The 10,975-nt window shown below is 56.6% G+C and overlaps 1 protein-coding gene across 1 annotated transcript; it reads left to right on the forward strand.

Annotated features, from left to right (window-relative positions):
* Window positions 1–6: 6 nt before the first annotated feature.
* Kiaa1161 (KIAA1161 ortholog) lies at window positions 7–5,019 on the forward strand. Its single transcript, XM_005401081.2, has 2 exons — window positions 7–133; window positions 2,709–5,019. Exon 2 carries the CDS (start codon window positions 2,782–2,784, stop codon window positions 4,927–4,929), a length of 2,148 nt encoding a protein of 715 aa, XP_005401138.1. The 5' UTR covers window positions 7–133; window positions 2,709–2,781; the 3' UTR covers window positions 4,930–5,019.
* Window positions 5,020–10,975: the final 5,956 nt, after the last annotated feature.

A 10,975-nucleotide genomic window follows, 5' to 3' on the forward strand; every position in this document is an offset into this window, starting at 1 on the left:
CGGGGTCGGGGAGGGCTCAGCCGGGGCCGGCCGGGCAGCGCCCGGTGCAGCGCGGTGGCAGGTCGCAGCAGGCTGCGTGGACGGGGTCCGCGGCAGGATCCCTGCATCCCCACTTCTGCCCAGCTGTCACTGCGTGAGTGAGCCCCGCGGGAGGACCTTGGGGCGGGTGGGGGTGTGCTGCTGAAGGTGCCTGATTCCTGAACTTTGGCTCCTACAGTCCGGTAGGTGGAGCGACCCTGGATACCTGGGCCCCTGCACAGGCCGGTTCCGAGCGGGCCACAGGTCCCTTGACCTTCACCTGCCCCTTTGGACAGTGTAGCCGTCGAGTGGGGCGCCGAGGGTGGGTGTGGAAGTATTCCGGACTGTGTAGGCGCAGTCACTCGATCCTCGAGGATCCAGTCTCTGGACAGGGGAGGGAGATGGCCAGATCGAGTTACCTTTGACATTTCCACCACCCTTCCCTGCCGCCCAGGAAGCGTATCCAGCAAATGGCTCTGCTTGGAATTACCTCCCTTAGTGGAGCCGAGCGAGGCCCTCTCCCTCAGACCAAACTAGGGGTTGGCAAACGAGACAGGTTGATATCAAGTGGGAGAGGCTCGCGGGAGCAGAGCTCAAGGAAGCCCGCCTGCACGGCCCTACCTGCTAGCATTAGCCTGTGGCTGGCCACATGGCGGAGGCGGCAGATTACAGAGGTCTCTAACCACTGCTAACACTTTAACTACAGAGTTCTCCTCCACAGTCCTGGTGCCAGATGCCATTAAAATTGCTCCTTGCAGCCGGGCATGGTGGCACACACCTGTAGTCCCAGCACTCAGGAGGCTGAGGCAGGAGGATCACCATGAGTTTCAGGCCAGACTCCGTCTCAAAAAACAAAACAAAACAAAACAAAAAAGCTCTTTTCAAGCTCCTGAGAGGTCCTTGGTCGGTCTCTTGAAAAGACAGGCCTCACCACTCTCTGGCCCACCCGATGGAAGCTTGTCTCTTCATATCAGCCACACAGCTTATTTCTGCCATGGTTCTCAGGCACCCTGGTCAGGCGAGTGTCTCTCCCAAAACATGCTGGAGAGGCTGGAAATAAAATGTAAAGAATGCAAGCAAGTCGGGCATGATAGTGCATGTCTGTAACCCTAGCACTGAGGGAGGCTGAGGCAGGAGGGTGCAAATTTGAGTCCCACCTGGGCAACTTAGGGAGATACTGTCTCCCTAAAATTCAAAAAATAAAAAGGACTAGGAATGAGGTTTAGAGTTAAGAGTGTCCCTGGCTTCAATACCCAGTACCAAGAAGAAGAAAAAAACTTAGAATCCTACAACTTAAGATTCTCAGAACTCAAAGGGTAGGAAAGGCTTAAGGTCACCAAGGCAGCCTCTTCACACTCCGGGGTCAAGAAGGGTCTGACTTGATGTGAGGACGGGTGTGTCTGTCCTGTTTAGACAGGAGCCTCCTTCCCTTATTACCTGGGTGCCGCCCCGAATGGAACCGAGGCTGTCTTGAATGAATGAATAGGAGTATTCAGCAAATCTGGTCTGGGCTCCTAAGGCCTTCTTTGGGCTCTGCTTAGCTTTGGGGGCGTCAGCTAAAAGGCACTACAGAACCTGCATCTCCAGGAGGGTTCTCACAACCTGTACCTGCAAGAAAGGGAGGAGGGCTGTTGTGTGGGCTGAGAAGGGGTGGAGAGGCTGCTCCAGACCAGGAGGGACTGAAAGCTTAGGTAGTTAGGGGGAGCGAGCAACCTGGGGAAGGAGGTGTGAGAGACTCCGTGCATCTGTCCTGTAGGTTAAAATTCTGATCTGCATAGTTTGATATGTCTGCGCTGGGTAGCTGCAGGGGTTAGAAACCTGAAAGGTTCCAGAACCTCCCTGAAGTCACTGGAGAGGGAGACACACACTGGCATCTGGGAGCAGCCTAATTACTGTCTGCCCCTCTGCCCCTCTTCCCACCGCCAGCTGGAACAGTTAGGTAGCCGGTCAGCCAATGAGGTGTCTGCCTGTGTGTGCACCTGACTGGGGCTGTTTCTTTGCTGGACTCTGCCCTGACGGTGGCGACAGCCTTGGAGAGCAGGTTAAGACACATACCTTCCCCCAAGCCTGTGTTTCCCTGCAGCCACATCTGGGTGTTTAGCACACAGTTTGTGAGAAGCTATGTGTGAAATGTGGGCATCTGATCCCTACGGCGACGGTAGGTGGAGGACAGGCTCCTGGGCTGGGTGGACGCGCTCTCCCTGAGCAGGTGGCCTGAAGGGTTCTGCTGGGTAGGGACAGGCGAGGCCTAGCTGGAAGAGAATCAGAGAGGTGGCTGAGACCACATCATGTCTTAGGCTTTGATTGCAAAGTTTACACGCTAAAAAAAGTGTACCTTTCTGAATTTCGTCCTGGGGCTCGCTGCGCAGTCCTCCAGGCTGGGGACAGCGTAGTTGCGGCCAGCGCCCTGTGGTTGCTGTGAATGAACAGCACCGAAGGGAGTAAAGCTGGGGACAGGGAGGCCACCGGCAAAGTGCTGCGATAACCCGGGGGAGAAGGCACAGTGCCCAAACGGGAAGGGGCAGCGGGACAGTATTAGGTGGCAGGAGGAGGGAGGCGACCCGCACCACAGAGGCTGTCCTGGTAAGCAGAGAAAGCAGGGCGCAGGGAAACAGACTTCGTGGCCGACAGCCTGGGGGAGACACAGTGCTAGGGAACAAGAAGGCTCAGTTCCCCTCTCTCCCTTTCAGACTCCAGCCAGGTTCAGATGGACTTGGTCGGGTGGCCCCAGCGCCCGCTCCTTCCTTAGCTGGGGAGAGATCGATGCCCCAGAACCCTGACGACACGAACCCGGCCCAGCCCCGCCGCCGCCCCCGCCGCCGCCGCGCAGGCCACAAGAGCCCCGAGGCCGCGGCAGCCGCAGCCATGTACACCTTCCTGCCCGACAACTTCTCGCCCGCCAAGCCCAAGCCGGCCAAAGAGCTGAGGCCGCTGCTGGGCTCCGCGGCGCTGGGGCTGCTGCTGGTGCTGGCCGCCGTCGTGGCCTGGTGCTACTACAGCGCCTCCCTTCGCAAAGCCGAGCGCCTGCGCGCCGAGCTGCTGGACCTCAACCGCGGCGGCTTCTCCATCCGCAACCAGCAGGGCGAGCAGGTCTTCCGCCTGGCCTTCCGCTCGGGCGCGCTGGACCTGGACTCCTGCAGCCGCGACGGCGCCATGCTGGGCTGCTCGCGCGCGGCCGACGGGCGCCCGCTGCACTTCTTCATCCAGACGGTGCGGCCCAAGGACACGGTGATGTGCTACCGCGTGCGCTGGGAGGAGACGGCGGCCGGCCGCGCCGTGGAGCACGCCATGTTCCTGGGCGACGCCGCGGCGCACTGGTACGGCGGCGCCGAGATGCGCACGCAGCACTGGCCCATCCGCCTGGACGGCCAGCAGGAGCCGCAGCCGTTCGTCACCAGCGACGTGTACTCCTCCGACGCCGCCTTCGGGGGCATCCTGGAGCGCTACTGGCTGTCGTCGCGCGCGGCCGCCATCAAGGTCAACGACTCCGTGCCCTTCCACCTGGGCTGGAACGGCACGGAGCGCTCCCTGCGGCTGCAGGCGCGCTACCACGCCACGCCCTACAAGCCGCCCGCCGGCCGCGCCGCGGCGCCCGAGCTCAGCTACCGCGTGTGCGTGGGCTCGGACGTCACCTCCATCCACAAGTACATGGTGCGGCGCTACTTCAACAAGCCGTCCAGGGTGCCCGCGCCCGAGGCCTTCCGGCACCCCATCTGGTCCACGTGGGCGCTGTACGGGCGCGCGGTGGACCAGGCCAAGGTGCTGCGCTTCGCCCAGCAGATCCGCCAGCACGGCTTCAACAGCAGCCACCTGGAGATCGACGACATGTACACGCCCGCCTACGGCGACTTCGACTTCGACCCGGCCAAGTTCCCGAACGCCAGCCACATGTTCGAGCGCCTGCGCGAGGCGGGCTTCGCCGTCACGCTGTGGGTGCACCCGTTCGTCAACTACAACTCCTCGCGCTTCGGCGAGGGCGTGGAGCGCGAGCTGTTCGTGCGCGAGCCCACCGGCCGGCTGCCCGCGCTCGTGCGCTGGTGGAACGGCATCGGCGCCGTGCTGGACTTCACGCGGCCGGCCGCGCGCGACTGGTTCCTCAGCCAGCTGCAGCGGCTGCGCGCGCGCTACGGCGTGGCCTCCTTCAAGTTCGACGCGGGCGAGGTCAGCTACCTGCCGCGCGACTTCAGCACCTTCCGGCCGCTGCCCGACCCCAGCGTCTGGAGCCGGCGCTACACCGAGATGGCGCTGCCCTTCTTCGCGCGCGCCGAGGTGCGCGTGGGCTACCAGTCGCAGAACATCTCCTGCTTCTTCCGCCTGGTGGACCGCGACTCGGTGTGGGGCTACGACCTGGGGCTGCGCTCGCTCATCCCCGCCGTGCTCACCGTCAGCATGCTGGGCTACGCCTTCATCCTGCCCGACATGGTGGGCGGCAACGCGGTGCCCGAGCGCACGGCCGGCGGCCCCGACGGCCCGGAGCGCGAGCTGTACGTGCGCTGGCTGGAGGTGGCGGCCTTCATGCCGGCCATGCAGTTCTCCATCCCGCCCTGGCAGTACGGCGCCGAGGTGGTGGCCATCGCGCACAAGTTCGCCGCGCTGCGCGCCTCGCTGGTGGCGCCGCTGCTGCTGGAGCTCGCGGGCGAGATCACGGACACCGGCGACCCCATCGTGCGCCCGCTGTGGTGGATCGCGCCCGGCGACGAGACGGCGCACCGCGTGGACTCGCAGTTCCTCATCGGCGACACGCTGCTCGTGGCGCCCGTGCTGGAGCCGGGCAAGCAGGAGCGCGACGTCTACCTGCCCGCCGGCAAGTGGCGCAGCTACAAGGGCGAGCTCTTCGACAAGACGCCCGTGCTGCTCACGGACTACCCGGTCGACCTGGACGAGGTGGCCTACTTCACCTGGGTGTCCTGACCCCGCGGCGGCCGGCCGGCCCGCAGCCCGAGCCCCGGACCTGAGCTCCTCTCCGCACCTCCGAGCTCGGGTGCCGACGCGGGCGCTGGAGCCGGGACGGGCCTGAAGCCATCTCTGGCTCCAGCGCGGTCCCGACGGTCCCTTTTCGTCCCCCTCCCGCTGCGGCCCGCAGAAACCTCTTGTCCATGGTGGAGGCGGGGAGCTCAGGAGAGGCGAAGGTCGGTTCTCCGTCTGCTCCGCGGGGTCCGGCTTTAGAAGCACAAAGAGCAGGCCGGGGTACAGCTCAGCGGCAGGGCGCTTGCCTGGCAAGCACGCGGTCCTGCGTTCGAGTCCTGGTTCCCAGAACGAACAAAAGCACAAAGAAGCGCCTTCCGCTGTCATCGCCTTCATGGTCAGCTTTGTCCTGCGAAGGTGGGGCCGCGGGCCTCTTTAAGTCCCCAGATAATCCCTGCCACACTTAGAAAGCTCGCGCTCTTGGTGTTAGAGGCCAGGCCCTGCGTTCCAGCAGACGCCTGCCCTGTGGCTGACCCGGTCCCGCTCCGTCTGGGGGAATGGCCAGCTGACAGGGAGGCAGGCAAGAGACTCCTCGCGCCGCACTGACCCCTCTGCGTGCACCCGAGGGCTCAGCCATGGGCCTGGCGTGCCTGTGGCCGCAGACCTGTAGCAGTAGGCAGGCCAGACTCGCTGCCTGAGCTCCAGAACGGGTGTGCGCACGCGCGTTTGCGCGCAGGGGTTGGGAGTGGCGCACCCCATGGGTCCGAGTCCCTAGGATGAGCACAACCTCCCCGAGGCCGGCTGAGCCTGGAAGGAGGGGGAGGGGACAAGTTCCAGGCTTTGGTGGTTGAGCTGGCCCTTGCCCAGGCGGTTTCCCTGGGACACTGATAGGAAATAAACAGCTCTTTCCAGATTCCTTGGCCGGCTCACTCTGCACACGTGGCGGGGGTGTGGCCCGAAGGTGAGCAGTGTCCTTATTCCGGCCGTGGTGTGCTGTGGCCTCACACGCACACTAACACCTGCCAGCACGTTCGCAGGGTAGGGGCTTTCACCGCAGCCATTTTCCTTCCCTCGGCCTCGGCAGAGGGAGCTTTTCCTGCCCTTGCTGCTGTCTGGGGAAAGGAGGAAGTGGAAAACGGGATAGAGCTCAGCTTCGCTCACCAGCTCTGACCAGTGCTGTGCTCCCCAGAGAATGCTTCCCTTTGCCCTCCTCTCTCAGTGTGAAAAATGCCTGATGAAAGCCTCGGGCCCCTTACAGGCGCCCATCTCCAGCGCCAGCTCAGCTGCGTGACCTTGAACAAGCTGCACAACCTAGCAGAGCCTCAGTCTCCTTGTATGTGTAATGCCTACCTCCAAAGTCATTGTGAGAATTACAAGCACGGATGTATATAAAGTGCCTGGCACAAAGTAGGTGCTCAATAAAAAGGGGTATTAATACTATTTCTTGTGCTTTTGCTTAAACGCAAGTGCCCAGCTCCCAGTCCCTTCCAGGTTTGTGCTGTCCCCCATCCCTGCCAGTACTCTTGTATCGTCTGAGTTTATCTCTCTCCCCGCACGTCTGGATCTAGGGAGCCTGATTCTTCTCCAAGGAGCTTATAGCAGGCATGTCGTGGTCAGAATTCCTCCTGGGCCTGGTGTGTGTGTGTGTGTGTGTGTGTGTGTGTGTGTGTGTGTTTGGGGAAATAATGCAGCACTGCCAAACTCCAAGGTAACAGGGAGGCAATGAAGAGCCGCTGCAGGAAACCTGAGCCTGAGGCCCAGACTCCAATTCTCTGACCATCTTACAGGGAGTCTGCCTCAGTTTCCTTTCCAACTCCATACGAATGTGCTTAGTTCTAGCCAAGCTGTGAGATGTGAGTTTTCTAGAAGACTTTTTGCCTTTATTCCCCTAGTTTGAGTAAGGTGTGTCTGACCCTAGCTCTGTCTCTGTCCTAGCACCAGGGTAAGACCTGCTGATTCTCCTTACCAAACATTCTAGGTCCTTCTCTCCTCCCCGACCTCCAGCCACTGTCCCACATCAGGCCTTATCAGACCTGGAATACAGTAGCTTCTCAACTCTTTGCACTCTTGGACTGTTGAATCCAGTCTTCACAACAGCCAAAGAAATCTTTCTGAAATTCAATCATGTTTGTTAGGGGGAAAAAAAATCTAAACTCTGGTGTTCCTGGCTTCTAAGATCTGGCTCCTTCTCACACCTCTGTCCCTGTTTCACTCACACACATACACACAAGCATATTTTGAAAAGCATTTGAGAAAATATTACCTTCTGTTCTGGGAACAGCTATGCAAACACTCCTGCCAGAAAAGGCTGCTCAGGCCTACCCCTGAAGAAAATCTTGTGGCAAAATGAGGTTTCCTTTCCTGCCATTGTTTGACTCGGCGGGGCTTCTGCTGACACCCACCCTGTCCAGGACACACCCCGCTCCCAAGGAGCAGCCTGCTCCTCATCTTAAAGCTTGTTATTTCATGACAAGCTGGTTCCTACTTGGTCTTAGGTGGCAACCACTGCGTTCGGCTCTGGGTAGTCTTAGGGGTGGGGAGATTTGGGAAAAGACAGAGAAGGAAGCCCCAGCACGCCCGTCTAAAAAACAGTAAGAGGTTGTGCTTCTGTGTACTGTATCCTTGTACTGTTTTTCCTTCCCAGGGCACTTTCCCCTCCCAAAGGAATCCAATTGAGAATGTCCTATTATACAATCCCAGAAGCCAGGCGTGGTGGCACGGCCTGTAATCCCAGCACTCAGGAGGCTGAGGCAGAAGGATCACTGGGAGTTCGAGGCCAGCCTGGGCTACATCGTGAAACCCCGTCTCAAAAACAGAAACCAAGGGGGCTGGGGATTTAGCTCAGCAGCACAGCGCCTGCCTGGCAAGCGCGAGGTCATAAGTTTGATTCCCGGTACCAGAAAAAAAAACCAGAAACCAAAACAACCCCTCAATACAGTCCCGGACAGGATGGATGGTGGTTGGGGTGGGAAGCAGAAGGGGGTCCGGAGAGCAGGCCTGGCTGTCTGTCTGCTGCACAGCCTCATGGCCCCAGGAACAGGAAGCTGGCACCAGCCTCCGAAAGAGAAGGCACAGGTTAGGCCAACGGCCAGGCGGATGGAGGGTCAGCCTGTGCCTTCCAAACATGAGGGCCTCATCTGGGTCTCGGGAATTGCAGTTGACACTTTATTGTTACAATTTCACGCCTTTAGGTCTTCGATTCAGGAAACAAAAGCCTTGCCTAGAGGTGTAAGTTATTGTTTTAAAAATCAAGGCAGCATTCTGGCTGTCTAGAGCCTCTGTGACGTCACTCTGAGAGGGAGAAACGTAAGCCCTCCCTGCTAGGGATCTGTTCTTCCCGCGGGGGGAGGAGGCGGAACGGGGAAGCAGGTGGTGCTTCAGCTGGGTGGGGGAAGGGAGGGGTGGTTATTGGGGAGGCCTGCGGGGAAGGGAAGCTCTGGAGTCTGGGGGCCCCTGAGGGAAGGAGAAATTGCCACAAGTCTGTCCCTTCCTAGGTGAAACCATATCTGAAAACAAGGTGGTCCATCAGCCTCCTTCACTGGCTCTCACAGTGCTCACGCAGGAGCCTTCCCCACCTGCAGAGGCGAAGAGGTGATTCTCACATTCATTTAGTGCCTGCGACATCAGACACTGGTTACTTTCTAAACCGGCCACCGGGGCCAGACCCTCGCCGGGCCCAGGTCATTCAGGCCCAGGCACAATCTGGGACCCTTCCCCTTCCCCGCCCTGTGCCCACATCAGTACCACTGAGCCTCCGTAACTGCTCTGAGCCCCAAACTGAACCCTAACCCTGACCACCGGTGACCCTGCCTGGCCCACGTACCCGCCAGGCATGGCACGGAAGCCAGGCTAGGGCTTTAGGGCCCCTGTTCAGGGCAGAGGCACACTGAGTCTAAATTAAAGCACAATTCTAAACCGAGGGTTCTTGGCATGCGCCTGTAGTCACAGGTATTTGAGAGCCTGAGGCAGCAGGATGGTAAATTCAAGGCCGGCCCATACAATTTAGTGAGGCCCTGTCTCAAAATATAAAAAGGGCTAGGACTGTAGGTCAATGAGAAGGCCCTGGGTTCAATCCCCAGGACTGAAAAAATAAAATAAATAAAATAAACTGAGCACTGTGGCATGTGCTGTAGTCCCAGGTACTTGGGAGGATTATGTAAGTCCAGGAGTTGAATATAGCCTGAGTGACATACTGAGCCCCTATTTAAAAAAAAAAAAAGAACTAGGCGTGTAGCTTGTAATCCCAGAACTTGGGAGACTGAGGCAGGAGGATCACCACAAGTTCAAGGCAGCTTGGACTACATAGTAAGTTCAAGACCAACCTGCACTATACAGGGAGACCTTTTCTCAAAAAAAAAAAAAAAAAAAAAAGAGAGAGAGAGAGAAAGAACTGGCATGATGGTACAAACCTATAATCCTAGCACTCAACGAGTTGAGGCAGAAGGATCCAAATTTGAGGCTCGCCTGAGCTACAAAGTGAGTTCAAGTCCAGCCTTAACTACATAATGAAATCCTGACAGCCCCCCCTCTAAGATAAAGCAAACAACCAAGGAAAATTTCTATTAATTTTATTTCTTTATTGCTAATTGCAATACTGAGGATCAAACCCAGGGCCTTGAAATTGAACTACATTCCCAGCCCTTTGCAAAAATGTTTTAAGACAACATCTCATTAAGTTGGTAAATTGCTTAGGCCAGGTTCAAACTTGGAATCCTCCGGCCTCAGCCTCCAGAGTTCTGGGATTAGAGAAGTGTGCTACCATATCTGGTTAAATTGTGCTTTCTGTGTAAGTGAGTGTCTTACAAAAATCAGTAACACAAAATAAATTACTTCAATTAAAAAGTTGCTTCGAGCCGGGCGTGGTGGCACACACCTGTAATCCCAGCACTCGGGAGGCTGAGGCAGGAGGATCATTGTGAGTTCGAGACCAGCCTGGGCTACAAAGTGAGTTCAAGGCCAGTCTGAACTGCATATCAAGACCCTGTCTAAAAAGACAAAAAAAAAAAAAAAAGTTGCTTCAGCTTCCCTAGTCGCTGGGACAAGTCTGCAGCACCATACTCAGCCACAATGACACACTTTTAGTAAACATTGATTATGTTCAATGATAGTATAGGCTAACTCTGTTTTAGCATAAAAGTTAGGTGAAACAAAAAGGCCCAAGAACACATGGAGCAAAACTGCTAGAATTGAATGGAGAACTAGATAATTTAACAATAATAATTGGCAACTTCAATATCCACTTGTTTTTTTTTTGTGTGTGTGTGTGTGTGTGTGTGTGTGTGTGTGTGTCAGATTCTTGCTGTGTAGTTCAGACTGGACTCAAACTCACTGTGTAACTCATGATGGCCTCAAACTCCAGCAATCTTCCTGCCTCAGCCTCCTGAGTGTTGGGATTACAGGAGTGCACCACCACGCCCAGGCTTGATTACTTATTATGAGCAGAACACTGGGCCATAACTACATAGAAGATCACCAGGGAGTCAGAAAACTTGACCATTTGTGTTTTATTTTGTTTTGCTTTTGAGACAGGGTCTTATTGTGGTTCAGCCTGGCCTTGAACTCACTATGTAGCCCATGCTGACCTCAAACTCATGGCAATCCTCCTGCCTCAGTCTCCCCAGTCCTGGGGTTATAGGCAGTAAGAAACAGAAAACTTGAATAATATAAGCCAAGCAGACCTAACAGGTACCTATAGAATACTCTATGAGCAACAGCAGAAGAGCTCATGGGTATTCTTCAGGATGAGCAACCTGTTTTCCATAAAACAGGACTCAATATATTTAACAGAACTGAAATCATGAAAAGGGTACTTGTTAGCCAATGTCATGAAATTAGCAATCAGTAACAGAAGGACACTGAGGAAATGAACAATTGTGCGGAGTTTAAACAGCACACTCCTGAGTAACCAGTGGTCAAAGAAGAAATCAGAAAATACTTTGAGATACGTTACACTGAAAACATAGTAAAACCTAAGGGAGGAGAGAAAGCCGTGCACAGAGGGAGATTTAGAACTGTAAACACCTACACTTAAAAAGGAGCTATTATGAAAAAC

This window comes from Chinchilla lanigera, unplaced genomic scaffold (assembly GCF_000276665.1).
Source record: "Chinchilla lanigera isolate Chin_1 unplaced genomic scaffold, ChiLan1.0 scaffold00071, whole genome shotgun sequence".
Lineage (NCBI taxonomy): Eukaryota > Metazoa > Chordata > Mammalia > Rodentia > Chinchillidae > Chinchilla > Chinchilla lanigera.

What these genes read in the sequence shown, in the direction of transcription:
- Kiaa1161 (XM_005401081.2), top strand. Translation starts at nt 2,782, where the DNA reads ATGCCCCAGAACCCTGACGACACGAACCCGGCCCAGCCCCGCCGCCGC.